General features: G+C 37.1%; 1 protein-coding gene across 3 annotated transcripts in view; it reads left to right on the top strand.

Moving 5' to 3' along the window:
• The window catches only part of SPAST (spastin), a 61,611-nt gene that overhangs the window by 3,538 nt on the left and 39,317 nt on the right, over window positions 1-18,756 (top strand). Inside the window, exons 1-3 of one of the 3 annotated variants that reach the window (XM_029232023.1) lie at window positions 10,983-11,014; window positions 13,450-13,536; window positions 15,533-15,616. In XM_029232023.1, coding sequence (XP_029087856.1) covers window positions 15,571-15,616 — 46 coding nt within the window. In that variant the 5' untranslated portion in view covers window positions 10,983-11,014; window positions 13,450-13,536; window positions 15,533-15,570. Of the gene's footprint in view, window positions 1-10,982; window positions 11,015-13,449; window positions 13,537-15,532; window positions 15,617-18,756 lie in introns of those variants that run through there. The other 2 variants (XM_029232022.1, XM_029232021.1) reach the window with 2 other exon arrangements.

Here is an 18,756-nt window from a genome sequence, read left to right as displayed (position 1 = left end):
GGAAGTGGAATTCAGACCTTGGGTTTCATGCTGTGACTTATCTTAGGGTATCACATATATACCTCTATCTATTATATTTAATTCCTCTTAAAATATTTAGTGTAAATATTTTCAGCAATCTACCACATATTTCACTCTCAGCTGATAATGCTTCTATTCAAAGGTTTTGCTTTATTTATACAGTTAGTTTATAAAGTGGACAGCAGAACAGGCAATGATAACTCTAGTTTGAATTCTACAACTGATGCATTATATGAGAAAATAAATTAGATCAAACCGAAACAAATTAGTTATATTAATTTTCCTTTGACAGTGAAGTAAAACGGAGTTTACGTTGTCGTGGTTCTCTTCTATCTCAAATTTTTCCTTTAGCATATTGAAAATTTTTTTACTTTACCTTCAATTCAGTGGTTGCCGGAGTTCACATTTGAAGTCTATTTGCCTCTCAGCCATCCTTGACAATACAGAACTTAATTTCAGAAGAATTTTATTCTCCCTCTTTCCTACTGCATCAAAATATATACGAACAAATTGAAATGAATTGGATAGTGTTCAAAGGTTTCCTAACTCTGTAGTTAGCCCCTAAACCATTAAGGGGCTAGTAATGTCATGCAGTCCCTTTCCGTTAAAAACTTGACCTAGCTTCTAAATATACTGAAAGGCACTTTATTTCATCAGGTGAAGTGGGCTATTTCAGACTGTAGTGATATTAGTTAATTGACACATTTGGTGCCTTCAAATAATAAAGGCCAAATTAAATCTTATTTTAACAAGGTAATACATAAATGTGGTTTATAAGGTGGCTGTTTATTTTGAATTTTATTCTTTTTTATGGCATACTCAACTTTGACACTGAACTTTCATAAAGGCCTAAATTTATCTGAAACCAAGCTATTTTTAAAAAAAATAAATTTATTTTTTCTCTGCGTGTGGGCTTTCTCTAGTTGTGGCAAGCGGGGGCTACTCTTTGTTGCAGTGTGCGGGCTTCTCATTGCGGTGCCTTCTCTTGTTGCAGAGCACGGGCTCCAGGTGCGCGGGCTTCAGTAGTTGTGGCACATGGGCTCAGTAATTGTGCCTTGCGGGCTCTAGAGTGCAGGCTCAGTAGTTGTGGCGCACGGGCTTAGTTGCTCCACGCCATGTGGGATCTTCCCGGACCAGGGCTCGAACCCGTGTCGCCTGCATTGGCAGGCGGATTCTTAACCACTGCGCCACCAGGGAAGCCCCTGTTTGTTTTATATGAAGCAGGTTCTCTGTCTTTTAATTCCAAGGGCCCCTTGGAATACTTGGGGGAGGAGAGAAGGTTGTAATAGTGGTTCTTTGGATTAACCAGAACATGACCTAACATGCTTTGGGTGGCTCCTGCTGATAGACAAGCCTGGGGTCTCCTGAGTAATACAGTGGTGCAGGTTCTTCAGGTGTGGCTCAGTTACCTCAAGTGGGTAGGACTTGACAGACAGTAAGGGCCCAATGTATTGTATGAAAGAGAGAGAGCCAGTTTCTCAGGATAAGATAGGGCTGCAGCATCTGGCATCAAAGATAGAAGTTATCTAAATAAAATCCTTTTTTATTTATTCCTAGTCAGTTTGTATTTAAAATGGAAGGTTTTTTAAAAAATTAATTACCATGTACTATAATTTCATATAATCCAATGTAGTACTTTATTTAAAACACACAAAATACTTGCTTATCCACATCTATTTTCAGAAGGTGAAGCTAGAAATTAGAAATCAGAAGTATCAGATTTGGTATACTTTCTTTTATTCCTAAAAACTACTAGATACCATTTTGAAAGGATTGATTTCAGACAATTTTCTTGTGCCTAATTTCTGCTTTGAATGATTAGAACAAGGAAAGAATTATTGCGATGGATGGACATTCTGATAATATCATACTTTTCCCAGAGAATAACATTATTTTTTATTAAATAAACAATAAACACTTTATATTTCTCTTCAAGAATATTTAGTGGCATTTGCACTAAAGAGACAAAAAGGCAGCCACTTTTACGAACTTCATTCCTTGTTCTGTTTTTAGCTGATTTTTATTGCAGTTTATATTCTTCCTAGTACAGAATACAGTTGAACCGTATAAAACTCACCTGGTAACTAGATTCCTAAGATTATTGTTAGTCATCCTGATGACAATTAAGGGATAGTCAGTAAACGGATATTAAATTATTGAAGAAGGATCTTCCCTAACCCTTCCTGCCTCTTTTTCACTATCTTATTCTCTGTGCTCTACCCAATAGTAGTTGGATTTTTCAATTATGGCAAAGTGTAGATTCTCTACTTTTCTACTCGTTTTCCACTCTCTTGACCTGTGTAAGATCAGTGAAGGTATTAATCAATGACCTAGCCTTTTTTTCTCTTGCTTTGTGAATTATTAACAAATGCTCATGCTAGACATCCTATAGAATAAAACATCTTTGAGCACACTCACATCTCAGTGGTTCATTCTGGTAGTGAGGAAAGAAAAATGTCAAAATCCACAATTTTCTTGGAACTAGTAAGTGTTTTACAGCTATATAGGTATAGCATAGACGTTATACTTATTCACATATCTTTGTTCTTTTGCAGATATTTTATGTTGCAGTAGAGAGGGAGAGAATTAGTTTGTTGTTCTTAAGTGGATTTTGTCAGTTCCTTTCAGTGAGCTTTCACTGGAACACCCATCTATGGCTGAACAAGTGGGATTTATTACTTATTGTAACCAAGAGAACACACACCATGGGGAACCATGGTGTATCTCAGGAAAAGGCTAAAAAGAACTTATAGAAATTGGGCTTGTATTAGGTGATTTTAAGGAGGATTGAAGGAAGCAGGGTTTTGCTCTGGATTGGATGTTTTCAGGAATTGGGGATAATTCTGTGATTAAGTATCTTAAATCTAACCCACAAAGAGAGAAGACTAGAGTGAGGATGCAGCTGCAATTGGTTAAGAAGCGGTCATTAGCCCGAAGAGGGGGATGTTTGGTGTTCATGGCTTGGCCAATGTTCACATTTTGTCTGTGTTTAGACATGATTGTAGAGTGGTCTCATTTTTGTCTTCATCCATCATGATCACAGAGTGACCTTGGCTGATGTTGTTGTTCTGTGGAATTGTTTATACTCAGTAGAACACCAAGGCTTAGTTGTAATGTCAGGTCATTTCCTTGTTACACCAAGGCTTAGTTGACGGTACCAGCTCCTCGATGTCAGGGGCTGCTTTTCTTTACCTCAGGTTTGAGAGTCTAATTTTATCCTTTTTAAATTGCAGTGCCTCTTATCCAAATTGACATTTGAATTCTGGCTCCACAGGATCTTGGGCAAGTTACTTATTATTAGACTGAGATAATGTTTGTAAAATACTTAGTGTCTGCACATAGTAGGTCCTCAGAAAATGGGAACTATTGTTATTTATTTATTTATTTTACAAACTTTTAAAAAATTTTATTTAATTTACTTACTTTTGGCTGTGCTGCGTCTTCGTTGCTGTGCACGGGCTTTCTCTAGTTGTGGCGAGTGGGGGCTACTCTTCATTGGGGGCTACTCTTCGTTGCGGTGCATGGGCTTCTCATTGCGGTGGCTTCTTGTTGTGGAGCACGGGCTCTAGACGCATGGGCTTCAGTAGTTGTGGCACGAGAGCTGAGTGGTTGTGGCTCACAGGCTCTAGAGCACAGGCTCAGTAGTTGTGGTGCACGGGCTTAGTTGCTCTGCAGCATGTGGGATCTTCCCAGAACAGGGCTCGAACCCATGTCCCCTGCATTGGCAGGCGGATTCTTTTTTTTTTTAAGATGTTGGGGGTAGGAGTTTATTAATTAATTAATTTATTTTTGCTGTGTTGGGTCTTCGTTTCTGTGCAAGGGCTGTTTCTAGTTGTGGCAAGCGGGGACCACTCTTCTTCGCAGTGCATGGGCCTCTCACTATCGCGGGCTCTCTTGTTGCAGAGCACAGGCTCCAGACGCGCAGGCTCAGTAGTTGTGGCTCACGGGCCCAGTTGCTCTGTGGCACGTGGGATCCTCCCAGACCAGGGCTCGAACCCGTGTCCCCTGCATTAACCGGCAGATTCTCAACCAGTGCGTCACCAGGGAAGCCCTGGCAGGCGGATTCTTAACCACTGTGCCACCAGGGAAGTCCCAAACTATTGTTATTAATTTTACAGTTCTTTAGGTTAACAGCCTCTAGAGGTTATGTTAAAACATTGTTAAACCTTGATACCTAGTTTTTACTACTCTTTTTATGAAACAGCGGCAGTCTAAATGAGATTTGAGGAAGAAGGCGAATTATCTGAAGAGTGATATAAAAATATTTTTGCTAATTGTGACCCTTTGTTCAGAAAAAACAGATGGAAGTCTCCCCTTAGCGTCACTTAGTATCCTAGCTTTTTATTACAAAAGAGATGAAATGATTTTTTATTCTCATGTATGTACTCGTGTATGAACAAGCTCTTTTTTTTTTTTTTTTTTTTTTTTGCGGTACACGGGCCTCTCACTGTTGCGGCCTCTCCCGTTGCGGAGCACAGGCTCCGGACGCGCAGGCTCAGCGGCCATGGCTCACGGGCCCAGCCGCTCCGCAGCACGTGGGATCTTCCTGGCCCGGGGCACGAACCCGTGTCCCCTGCATCGGCAGGCGGACTCTCAACCACTGCGCCACCAGGGAAGCCCTGAATGCAAGCTCTTGATAGAGAATTGGAAAATACCAAAAATGCACAGAAGAAAATTAAAATTACCTACCATCCATAGTAAATTAAAAAAGACTTAAAGACAAATTGATTGAAATTCTTAAGGTTTAAAGAAAATGACCAAAACTGTAATGATTCCTTTACATGGGATTCAAAACCTTTCCAATTAAATGGGAAAAAATAAATCTTAACTTCAGAAATAAACCTTGATGGTTGAACATGAAAGCAAATATGGCCTTTTTTTGCTGAATTAAAACAGAGTAGAAAGGATCCTTTCTGTGATAGTGAACTATGAGAGAATTAATCAGAGGGCTGTTAGTCTAATGCTTCATGGTCTCTGTGGTTTATTGTGGATTAGCACACATTAAAATGTACTGTAAGATTTTTAAAGATACCCGTTATTCCGCTAATGTGACACTTGCAAGTTGCTAGCAAAAAATTGTGTAGGAAAATGGATGTACTTACTCCCTGGAATTGTTTGTAGAATGATGCTTAAGAAGGACTAAATAGATAAGTTAAAAGCAGTGGGCTTTATGAGCTAAAATACAACAGTGCATACAGTTCCGGAGTAGAAGGATTTATATTATTAACAAATTTACTAAGTATGATAAAGGTAATTTTTTACATATCTCTTTATTAAAGTATTATCCCATGTCCTATTTCATTTGATCTTTGCCACAACTCATGAGGTAAAATAAATGTCATCTTGTTTTTAGGTAAGGAGACTAAAACTCAGAGAAATTGCCAGACTTTGTCAAAGTCATACAGCTATTAAATGATGGAGAAAGACTTAAATCTCTGTCTTCTAACTCACATACTTGCAAACTGACATCCTACCTCGCTACCCAAACTACTCATGTTTTGACCCTTCTTGTGGCAATCTGGGTACCACTAACATGTGAGTGAAAAGATTCAGTTGATGATTCACAAATTAGTCTGCTATTCTTTTTTTTTTAAACAGAATGTAGATTTACTTTTTTAAAAGTTAATTAATTAATTTGGCTGTGTTGGGTCTTAGCTGCAGCACACGGGGTCTTCATTGTGAGATCTTTTGTTTCACGCATGGGCTCTTTGTTGTGGCGTGCAGGCTTCTCTGGTTGTGGTGCGTGGGCTCAGTAGTTGCGCGTGTGGGCTTAGTTGCCCTGCGGCATGTGGGATTTTAGTTCCCTGACCAGCGATTAAACCTGTGTCCCCTGCACTGGAAGGCGGATTCTTAACCACTGGACCACCAGGGAAGTCCCTGCACTATTATTATCTTCATTTAAAGATGGATAACATCAGTATTTTTGTTGCTTGTACAGTAACACAACTCTAAAATAATGCACAAATATAGAAAGTGAAAATCTTCTGTAATCTTATCCTTAGGGAGATGATTACTGATAAGTTTCCTGATTTTGTCTAGTTACATAAACGTAAATATTCATTAGAGGAAAAGAACCATGTTACATAGAAACTGATCTGTAACCTTTTTCACTTAATGTATGGGGACTCACTTTCTGTTTCAATATATTTAATCTTCCTCCTCTATTTTTTTCAGTTTTTAAGTACACTTTTATTAAAGCATACATAAAGTGCCCAGTTAGTGTGTTGCTTAATGAATTATTAAACTGAGCACAGCAGTTTGAAACCCCACCAGGTCAAGAAATAGAATATTACTCCAGAAGCCTGCCTTTCTCATCCTCCCTTCTGCTCACTACCTTTCCCCAGCCTTCACAAAGGTATCTTCAATTCCTAACTTCTTACACCATAAATCACCTTTGCCTGATCTTGAGCTTTATCAGTGAAATCATACAGTATGTGTTCTTTTTATGCATGGCTCCTTTTGCTCAACATTATGCTTGTCAGATTAATCCGTGAGGTTACTTGTGGCAGTAATTCTTCATTTTCATTGCTGTATACCAGGGAGCAGCAAACTGCCTATAATGGGTCATTTAGTCTTTTTTTTTTTATTGTAGTAAAAGATAGATAACAAAATTTGCCATTTTAGTCAATTAAAGTATGCAAATCATTGGCATTAAATACATTCACAGTACTGTGTAACCATCACCACTATCCATTTCTAGAGCTTTTCATCATCCCAAACAGCAACTCTGCATCCATTAAACAATAACTCCCCATTTCCTCTTCTCCATACTCCCTTCCTCCCAGTCCCTGATTAACCTCTGTTCTGCTTTCTGTCTCTATGAATTTGCATATTCTGGGTACCTCATATAAGTGGAATCATACAATATCTGTCCTTTTGTGTCTGACATTTCACTTAGCATTTCAATGGTTATCAGCCTTGTAGCATATAACAGATTTCATCCCTTTTTGAGGCTGAATAATATTCCATTGTATGTATATACCACATTTTGTTTATCCCTTCATCTGTTGATGGATATTTGGGTTGTTTCCATCTGTTGTTAATAATACTACTATAAACATTGGTATACAAGTCTCTGAGTTCCTTTTCAATACTTTTGAGTATCCACCTAGGAATAGAATTGCTGGATCATAAGGTAATTATTATGTTTAATTTTTTGAGTGACTGCCAAACTGCTTTCCACAGGAGCTTTGCATTTTTTAAGCATATTTTTAAAAATTAATTAATTATTTTCTTTAATCTTTGGCTGCGTTGGGTCTTCATTACCGCGAGTGGGCTTTCTCTACTTGCGGTGAGCGGGGGCTACTCTTTGTTGCGGTATGCGGGCTTCTCATTGAGGTGGCTTCTTTTGTTGTGGAGCACGGGCTCTAGGCACACGGGCTTCAGTAGTTGTGGCTCACAGGCTCTAGAGCGCAGGCTCAGTGGTTGTGGCTCAAGGGCTTAGTTGCTCTGCGGCATGTGGGATCTTCCCGGACCGGGGCTCAAACCCGTGTCGCCTGCATTGACAGGTGGATTCTTAACCACTGCACCACCAGGGAAGTCCCCAGCTTTGCATTTTTACATTCCCAGCACCAGTGCACAAGGGTTTCTAATTTCTTCACGTTTGTTAGTTTCAAAGTTTGCTTGTTTTATTTTTATTTATTTATTTTTACTTTATTTTTTCATCTTTTGGCCACACCACGCGGCATGTGGGATCCTAGTTCCCCAACCAGGGATCGAACCCGAGGCCCCTGCATTGGAAGTGTGGAGTCTTAACCACTGGACCGCCAGGGAAGTCTCTGTCTTTTTAAATAATGGCCATATGTGAAGTGGTATTACATCATAGTTTTGATTTGCATTTCACTAATGACTTATGATATCAAGCATCTTTTCATGTGCTTATTGGCCATTTGCATATCTTCTTTGGAAAAATGTCTATTCAAGTCCTTTGCCCATTTTTGCATTCTCTTGGTTTTTTGTTGAACTATTTAATAAATATTTCTCTCTTTTTTTGGAATTTTGAATTTTATTTTATTTATTTGTTTATGCAGCAGGTTCTTATTAGTTATCTATTTTATACATATTAGTGTATAATTTAATAATTATTTCAAGTGCTCTTTCAAAACTATTCAACACTCTCATATAGGGGGTGTGATCCAGTAAAGCTTTATATACAAAAACAGGCAGCTGACTCTATTTGGCTCTTGGGCTGTTGTTGGTCCTAGATTATGTAGTTCACTTGTAGTTCACATTATTGGCTATTAATTTCAATTACCACTACAACCATTGTAAGTTTCTGCCATCCCAATCTTCTCTTGATTTGATGTAGTCTGTTGGTTGAGTTTGAATGTTGTTGGGGCCCATATAGGAAAGAGGGAAATGTGTAAGGGAAACTAAGAACTGTTCAAGTATCATGAAGGTCTTTTGTGTGCTGGACGCCATTGTAAGGTTTGATTTTTCTGCCATAATTTAGTCAAAAGGGGGAATTCCCTGACGGTCCAGTGTCAGGACTTGGCGCTCTCACTGCCAGGGCCTGGGTTCAATCCCTGGTCGGGGAACTAAGATCCCACAAGCTGCATGGCATGACCAAAAGTTTAAAAAAAATTTAGTCAGAAGGATGATCACGTAGGAGCTTATGGGCTTGTAGTTTCCCCTAATTTAGGGGACTGAAGTGATTTGAGTGTGGGTGTCATCCCTTGTACAGGCTGGCCTAGTTCATAACTCTTCAATGATGCAGGGTCCCAACCAAAGTCTTGGAATCATTGCCGCTTATTCTCCTTGGCATGCCCTGGAATTCATTTTTTGTCAACTTAGTCCCGTGAGTCTGCTGAAAGCTCTGCTTAGTTTCTTGGTCACATTTGCATTCAGAATTGACAATTGTTTCAAGCAAAAAAGTGCCCCAAGTCATAGGCTCACCTCTGTTGGCTCTTCTCTTTTCCATATTTTGGTAATTTTTTAAAACAGCCATCCTAATGGGTGTGAAATGTCCCCTCCTTCCAAATTTTAGTAATTTTCATACTGTTTTGAAAATTCTCTGCTCCCTTCAAACAGATGTTTTAAAAATATTTTTCTAGTTTTTCTCTTCTAATCTTACTCTTGTAATCAAAATTTTAGTTCTGGTATTATAATTCAAGTCACAACAAATGTTCTTATACATAAATGTTGGAGTATTGCACTTTTAAAACATCAGATTTATTGAGGTATAATTTACGTAAAGTTTACCCTATTTAGGGATCTATAGTTCAGTGAGTTATGACAAAGAGCTGTGTAAACCATCACCACACTCCATATATTGAATGTTTTATCACCCCAAAATCTCCCTTGTGCCTCTTTGTAGTCCATCCCTTTGCCTCCCCCTTAGCCTCTGGCAATCACTAATCTGATTCATCCCTCTAGTTTTGTCTTCAGTGAATGTCATGTAAATGGAATTATATAGTGTGTAGCCTCTTGTGTCTGGCTTTTTTCACTTAGCATGTTTTTGAGATTCATCTATGTTCCTACATGTATCAGTATTTTGTTCTTTTTATTGCTGAGTAGTAGTCTATGTATGGTTGTATCACAATTTGTTAATATGTTCACTAAATGATGGACATCTGGGTTGTTTCCAGTTTTTAGCTCTTATGAATAAAGCTGGTAAACATTCATGTACAGGTCTTTGATGTTTTTATTTCTTAGGGTAAATACATAGAAGAAGGGCTGGGTCATGTGGTAAGTATATGTTAATGTCATGAGGAACTACCAAAGTCTTCCAAAATGGCTGTATCATTTTGTAGTCACACCTGCAAATGTGACTTGTAACTTTTTTCCATTCAAAATTAAAATCTTGGAGTTTTAATTTGTAGCTCCCTAACAGCTAATGATGTTGAACATCTTTTCTTGTGTTTATTTGCCATGTTATGTCTCTTCTTTGGTAAAGTGTATGTTTTGATCTTTTGCACACTATTTTTAAATGACTTTTTAAAAAAATCATTGTAAGAGTTCTCTATATATTCTGCTTACAAGACGTTTATTAGACATATTGTTTTGCAAATATTCTCTCCCAGTCAATCTGTGGCCTGTCTTTACATTGTCAGATCCATCTTTTGAAGAGCAGGAACTTTTAATATTTATGAAGTCTGGTTTATCAATTTTTTCCCCTTTTTTAAAAATTATTTATTTATTTATTTTTGGCTGTGTTGGGTCTTTGTTGCTGCATGCAGGCTTTCTCTAGTTGTGGTGAGCGGGGGCTACTCTTTGATGTGGTGCATGGGCTTCTCATTGTGGTGCCTTCTCTTGTTGTGGAGCACAGGTTCTAGGTGGGTGGACGTCAGTAGTTGTGGCTCACGGGCTCAGTAGTTGTGGCTCACAGGATCTGGAGTGCAGGCTCCGTAGTTGTGGTGCACGGGCTTAGTTGCTCCGTGGCATGTGGGATCTTCCCGGACCAGGGCTCGAACCCCTGTCCCCTGCATTAGCAGGTGGATTCTTAACCACTGCGCCACCAGGGAAGTCCCACTTTTTTCCTCTTAAGGTTTGTGATTTTTATGTTCTAAGAAGTGTCTGCCTAAGCCAAGATCACAAAGAATTTTGTCTATGTTTTCTTCTGTAAATTTTATATTTTTAGGTTTTACATTTAGGTCTGTGATCCATTTCAAGTTAATTTTTGTATGTCACGTGAAGTTTTTTTGTGTATGGGTGTCCGTTATTCCAGCGTCATTTTTTGAAAAAGCTATTCTTTCTCCATTGAATTACCTTGTCATCTTTGTCAAAGTCAAATCAATGATATATGTGGGGTCTATTTCTGGACTTCTGTTCCATTGATTTTTTTTTTTTTTTTTTTTTTTGCGGTATACGGGCCTCTCACTGCTGTGGCCCCTCCCGCTGCGGAGCACAGGCCCCGGACACGCAGGACCAGCAGCCACGGCCCACAGGCCCAGCCGCTCCGCGGCATGTGGGATCTTCCCAGACCGGGGCATGAACCTGTGTCCCCTGCATCGGTAGGAGGACTCCCAACCACTGCGCCACCAGGGAAGCCCTGGTATTTTTTTAAATTTTTCTTTCTTTTTTGTTTTTGGCTACGTCGGGTCTTAGTTGTGGCATGCAGGATCTTCGTTGAGGCATGTGAGATCTTTCATCGTGGCGCTCAGACTTCTCTCTAGTTGTGGCGTGTGGGTGTTTTTCTCTCTAGTTGTGGCACGTGGACTCCAGGGCACGTGGGCTCTGTAATTTGTGGCACGTGGGCTCTCTTGTTGAGGCACGTGAGCTCAGTAGTTGTGGCGTGCAGGCTTAGTTGCCCTGCAGTATGTGGGATCTTAGTTCCCTAACCAGGGATCAAACCTACGTCTCCTGCATTGGACGGCAGATTCTTTACCACTGGACCACCAGGAAAGTCCCTCTGTTCCATCGATTTATATGTCTATCCTTTCTCTGGTGGTCTTGTACTTTTAGGTAAGAAATATCTATGCATTTTCTACTGTCACACTGACTTAACGAGATTCAAATAATGCAGTAAATCAACTTCCTGTTACCAACGAATGTTAGGTAGTAGAGTAATTATTGAGCATGTGATTTTATTTGTAATCAGTCATTTCACTTGCCTCCCTAATGTGGTAAAACGCCTTAAAAGATTTTGTTCAGATGTTGCCAGCGAGAACTGTCATACACTGCTGTTAGGAGTATAAATTGGCACAAGCACTCTCAAAAAGCATTTTGTTGATTTCTGGTAAATGGAGAATATGTGATGAACTATGACTCATCAATTCCAGTTCTTAAGCATATACTCAAAAGAAACTGGCACATGTACATAGGGGGACAGGTACAAGAATGTTTATTGCAACTATTTGAAATATTGAAAAACTGGAAACAACCTATGTATCTTTTAATAGGAGGTAGTTGGAAATAAATTGTAGGATGGTATAGGATACTATACAGAGTCGAAATGAATGAACTAATCTCTGTATAACAACATAGATCTAAAAAGCAATGTAAATTTTTAAAATAAAATGATATAAATAAAGTAGGAACAATAGAAAAATATATACAAGTAAGGTAGACACTCAATTCATGATAGTGGTTTCTGGGAAGGAAAGGAGCATGAGAATGGGAAGAGGCACAAAAAAGGAACTTCTGTTGTATCTGTTAAGTTGCAGTTCATTTTTAAAATTTTTAAGTAAATACGATATTGTTATCAATATTCCCACCACACAGAATGCAAATGCTATTTTACTGTTTTCTGTAATTTACCCCTTTTTTAAAATTAAAAAACCAAAAATACATGTAAACAGATATTTTCTTCATAAAAAACTAGAAGGTAAGCATCCAAATAGTTTGAATTGACTTACAACAGATTCTTAATAATTTCTTCATGTGTCATTATCAAGTACTTATTGAGCACTTACTCTGGATCAGACACTGTGTAAAATACTAATGGCATTTTATATGGGTAATAAGTAAGAAATTACCCTGTCCAAGGAGCTAAATCTAGTTAGTGATTTATTTTGGGGATGGAGGAAGGTAGGTAGGAGGTACATACTCATAAGGGGACAGTATTTCTTAGTTGTTGTGTGGTGTTTATAATAAGACTTCATCTATTCTGTGTTATCAAGAGAGTCATGATATTTTATTGATTTTGAAATTTCAAATTAAAGAATGGCATGGGAATTTTTGTTTGATTAAATAGGGACATGAGTAGGGAAAAATGAAAAACAGTTCTTATGCATGATTTCCACCTTTGCTTTACTGTATCTCTATATTAGCCACTTATGAGGCTTTGCAGATTCTAAGGACTAAGAAACTAATTTTTAAAAACAATGAAATTTGCATGTAATTGTTAACACTTTAAAGAAGTATCCTACACATATTTTGATTATGCTGAATTTTTAGGTCCTTTTGAAGATTAATTTTGGATCAAGGATAAATGTTGTCATGTTTCAAAGAAAATAGAAATGTGTTACTTAATGGCCACACTTGTAATCTCATATACCAGTTCTCATGGTGCAATCATTTATGAAATAAAAGCTAACTCTGAAAGGAGCACCCGTGAACATATTACATCATATTTGACTACAGTTAGATTAAACAATTCTTTTTTCCTCATTATTATTGAAACCGTATTTATTTTTCCTAATAGTATATATTTTAAAAACCATTTATTTAAAATAAAATCTTGAATATTTATTTCTCTAATAGAACATTTCAGTGGTTATAAGCATCAATACCATGAGATGATAAACAAATAAAGAATCACAGCTCTAAAATTTTGAGAAACGTTGACGTCTATATCTCCCTCTTGCAGAGCCACATATACATTAAGATGCTAAAGTCCTAAGAAGTCACAGAGTAACAGTTTTCAGACTTGTTTGATCACAACTCTTTTTTTCATGTATCTCCTAATAAGAGCATGCTTTGCAACATGTTTAGTGTATTCTTAGGGTATACTTGTGATTTATACAAATAATTATTTCTATTTTAAAGTAGGACAAAAGGAGCAAGCTGTGGAATGGTATAAGAAAGGTATTGAAGAACTAGAAAAAGGAATAGCTGTCGTAGTTACAGGACAAGGTAAGGTTATATTTACGTTTGTTTAGTAGCATCCGAAATTGTGTTCACATGATTGTCCTGATTTCAGATCCGTTTATCTTAGTAAAGGTGTTTAACAGATTTTTAAATGTTCTTGTTAAAGTTAATGCTTTATTACCTATGCTAAAAATGAAGTTGTAACCAGATATGCTCAAACTTGATTATTGTATTACTTGTGTCCTCCTTGGTACCGCTGTTCATGATACGTTAACCCTATTTTTAAACCTGTTTTTGAAACCTCATCCTTTCCTCATTGTCGAGGCAGGGAAGGAGTGGTTATTTCACAGACTCCCTTTTACATTGTGGGTAATGCTTGACTGCATGTTAAAATATGAGCTGTAATGTCTGACTTTGATTCACACATGGCTTTTTAAAACCAAAACAATTATTTCTCATCTTTACTTTCCTGTCACATCAAATTAAAAATTAGAGTCTAAGGACTTCCCTGGTGGGACAGTGGTTAAGAATCCACCTGCCAATGCAGGGGACACAGGTTCAATCCCTGGTCCAGGAAGATCCCACATGCCATGGAGCAACTAAGCCTGTGTGCCACAACTAGTGAGCCTGTGCTCTAGAGCCCATGAGCCACAACTACTGAGCCTGCGTGCCACAACTACTGAAGCCCATGCTCCGCAACAAGAGAAGCCATCGCAATGAGAAGCCAGCGCACTGCAACTAGAGAAAGCCTGCGTGCAGCAACGAAGACCCAACGCAGCCAAAAAAAAAACTCAGAGTCTAATATTACCTTTAAATATGTAGACAATATTTCTTGCACACATACTATGTGCCCAAGCATCATTGTATATGCTTCATACGTATTATCTCTTTTAATTTCACCACAACCCTACACTCTAAAGCTGCTACCGTTATCCTTATTTTTCAGATGAAAAACCTTAAGTGCAAAGAAATTAAGTAACTTGCGTGAGGTCTCATAGGCAGGAAGTGGTAGAGTTAGGATTTGAACCCAGGCAGTCTGACTTCAGAGCCTGAATTCTTAAATACTATGCTGTGAATAGTGGTATGTGGATACCACTATTATATGAGTAAAGTACTTCAGCTTATCATAGCTAAAATAAATTCAGAAGCAAAAATTGCAATGTGTGGGCTGAGAATCTTAGCCTTATGGATCAGTCCACCCAGTGGATATTTTATCTGGCTGGCTAATTCTATAACTTATATCAGCTAATCTCCAGTAACTATAATGTGTCCAATATTTACCTTTTTTTGTAATCTCTGCTTTTTATTTTGACTGTTTCTCTAGCTACTGGTCTCCTGTATAAAAGAGAGCAGAATAGAACAAGTAAATATGGAAGATTGGGTCTTGGAGACTTTTCATGAGTTTATGAGCATGACTTTATGAATTATGTACAAAATATATTTGCTGTTCTTTGCCGAATGCATAGAAGAAGAGTTAGAAGTAAATGAGTTGGTTATAAGAAAAATAGTATTTCATTGAATCAAAAATGTCTTCAACTGTACCAAGAGAAAAAACAATGTCAATTAAATGATGACACATCCTCTTCTTATCACATAGAATTTGAATTTTAACCTTATTGAATATGCTATCTTAATCTTATTTTGACATAGCTATAACAGAAGTATTAGTATCTATGACCAAATTTTTGTATGCAGAGGAAGTGACAGACTATGTTATGACTGCAGCCTGGCTGATAGCATTAGTAGGTTGGCACAGGTTTTAAAACACTTCCCAATTTCAAAGAGTTTTAAATGTAGGGGGAAAAATATGTCTCAAAACCCATAAAATCCATGAAATACCACAATAGGTCTGAAACCATCATAAGGAACTATAACTGATTTTTTTAAGATATTATTTGAAACTGATATTTTGTTAATTTCATAGTCTTTTTATAAAGACTATGACTCCCCATGAGATTAGTTGGTATGATAATTTATCTTGAAGCAGCATTAGTAGGTAAATGTAGATATTTTAATTCTTTTTTTCTGCTTTTTCTTTCAGGTGAACAGTGTGAAAGAGCTAGACGCCTTCAAGCTAAAATGATGACTAATTTGGTTATGGCCAAGGACCGTTTACAACTATTAGGTATCAATTAATGAATTGTATAACTGGAATGAGATGTATTTAAAATCTTAAAATTTAAGATTTAAAATCTTAAAAGTTTAATGAAACTTTAAATGCAGATGGAAATAAATCAATGAACTTGAAAATGTGTTCTAGGCTTTCTTTTAACTTACGAAAATTTCTAACGTATACAAAACAGAAGAGTTTATTGAACTAATTATCCATCACTCAGCTTTGGTAATTATCAACTCATTGTCGGTCTTGATTTAAGACTGGCAAACTATAGCCTATGGACTAAACCCAGTTCACTGCCTGTTTTTGTAAGTTGGCACAAAGCTACTCTCATTCCTTTGTATATTATCTGGTTGCTTTCATGCTACAGTGAGAGAATTAAGTAGTTGATACAGAGATCATACAGCCTGCAAAGCCTTTTAATATATAGCTTTTAAAAATATTTTAACATTTACTACTGGCTCTTTACAGAAAAAGTTTGCCAACCACAGTTTATGTCCCTGCTTACTTTCCCCAACTTCATATTACTATTTTGAAACAATTTCTCGATATCTTTTTATTTCATTTATAAATATTTCATATCTCTAAAAGATAAAGATGCTTTAAAAATAAAATTGCCAAAGTGAGGAGATTGTCACTTCTAACGTTTCCCTTCTAACGTTTCCCTTCTTTCCGTCCCTCCCTTATTTCCTGTGTATCACTTATTTTTTACATTGATTTGTAACTAGAAAAAACCTTCAAAAAGAAAACTCATTTCATTATAAAACGAAGGTAATGATTCTTCCCTCTGGGGAAGCTGTGAGTATTAAATGGGATGATGGACATGACTGCCAAAAAAAAAAAATCGCCAAAATACCATTATCACACCTAAAAAATAACCAATAATTCTTTTAATACTAACATAAACATAAAAGTAATGGCCAAAAAAATGGTCAGTGTCCAAATTTATATATAATATATAAATAATGTGCAGTCAGTATCTCAAAATTTAATCACTCCTACTATTTTTTTAATAATTTAATTGTTTGAATCAGGATTTCAAGAAGATCCATACTATACATCTTTTAATATACAAGTCTGTTTTTTCTTTTTCTTGCAATTTATTTGCTGATGAACCAGATCTTTTCCACGTAGTGTTTCCTGCAGTCTGACTTTCGCTCCATGCATCTCCATGTTATCTTTTAGTATGTTCTTCTGTCCTCCCTATAAATTGATAGTTGGATATAGAGCCTTAATTGGATTGAAAGTAGATTTTTATTTTTTAATGATAAGACTACTTGATAGGTGGTTTTGTGTTTATCCATCAGTATTTCTTGTGATGTTAGCAGCAGTTGATGACTTACGCCTAGTGACATTATAATTGTCATTCTTTCTGCATTCATCAGCTGTAAAAGGTCTATAAAGAGAAACTTCTCATCTTCTGTTTGATGGTGTAGGTTTTAAAAATATATTCTTAAGGTAAATCTACTCCTCAAACAAGGTGGAACTAAAACCCACCCTTCTTGGGTGGTTCTACCGTAGCTTGATGTGATAGAAATAGTAGCAACTTGGTAAACAGGCAGACTTTATTTGTTGCTCTGTGCTTTTGATAAGTTATTTGGCATTTCTGAGTCTTCTTTATTTCATTTGTAATATGAGGCTAATAGATAATTATTATCTCACTGTATTTGTGACTATGAATTGTTGAAGGAACCTAACCCATAGTAAGTACTCGAAAATGCTGGTTTTTGTTCACCTCCTTACCTGTGTGTAATCACCACCGCTGCTTTTGTGTACATATATACACATATGGTTTTTATTAATTCACTTATTCATTCATTCCTATATGGTCCATGGTATTTATAAATTTTTTGCCCCACATTTTTGAAAAAGAAACCCTTACTGTTGTCAGATAGCTAACAAGGCAGTGTTCTCCTGGCTTCTGTGGCTGACAGTTTGCTTTCTTACTTCCTAAGTGACGGTTATTACTGTGTCAAATAAAATTACATGTTACATCAAGGGTTGTTGTAGTAAAATAATTATCTAATTGTTCTAGTTGGTCCTTTCTATGTGTTTTAGCTATAACACCTTTTCAGTATATGTACAAAGTATCAATGTATGTGATGCAGATTAAGTTTGATTATGGAACATTTTGTAACATGTTTCAAATCGAATAATAGTTGGCTTTTATCTTTTATCAGTATTTGAAATTGTGATATGGTAAAACATTAGAAGCAACTCATCAATTTATAGACTTGTCTTTAAATGCAACTTAGTAATTTCTTATTTGTGTTGTTAGAGGAGAGGACAAAAAGATATATAATATAACATGAAGCTAGGCTTTAATAGAATTAATATTTTGTTGTTGTCTGTTATCCTCAAAAGTGCTATATGTCCATTCATGAAAGATGTTACTTTAAAAAAGAGACGGTGGAATAAAAGACATCATCAACATTTTCCTGTCTTCTGAGAACGCAGAATATCTGGGAGTTATATACCAAAGACAGTAAAAAAGAAGTGTGCACAAGTGCATAGTAGAGCATATTTGTGTATTATGTGCTGGTTAAAAAATGGAGCTTTTCAGAGGTGGGATGCCTGATAGGTATCTAAGTAGTATGGAGAATGATAACTGGGAGTTCCCCATACAGACTGGTTTGAGAGGATGTAGCATCTCTGATAAAGATGGGAAGAGTTCATATGTATTACATATCTTCAATTTAGTGATAGTGAACCTTAGAGCAAAGCTTAAGTGTAAAACCTGCTGTAGATAAAAAGATAATTTTGGCGTTGGTGTCTGGTATACTTGGCAATTACCCTTTTTAAAAAAAATTTAGCTTCATTCAATGTCCATTTATTAAGTCCTTACTCTGTACCAGGAACGGTGCCAAGGGATATAAACTGAATTTCTTTCTTTTCTTTTTTTAAATTTATTTTTGGCTGTGTTGGGTCTTTGTTGCTGTGAGCAGGCATTCTCTAGTTGCAGCAAGCAGGGGCTACTCTTTGTTGCGGCGCGTGGGCTTCTCATTGCAGTGGCTTCTCTTGTTGCGGAGCGTGGGCTCTAGGCACATGGGCTTCAGTAGTTGTGGCACGTGGGCTCAGTAGTTGTGTCTCGCAGGCTCTAGAGCGCAGGCCAGTAGTTGTGGCGCACAGGCTTAGTTGCTCCGTGGCAT

The sequence above is a fragment of the Monodon monoceros genome, unplaced genomic scaffold, assembly GCF_005190385.1.
Source record: "Monodon monoceros isolate NGI ecotype Baffin Bay Population unplaced genomic scaffold, NGI_Narwhal_1 Super_Scaffold_19, whole genome shotgun sequence".
NCBI classification, from domain to species: Eukaryota; Metazoa; Chordata; class Mammalia; order Artiodactyla; family Monodontidae; genus Monodon; species Monodon monoceros.
Note: the sequence above shows the minus strand (reverse complement) of the source record. Positions and strands in the feature narration are given on the sequence as shown.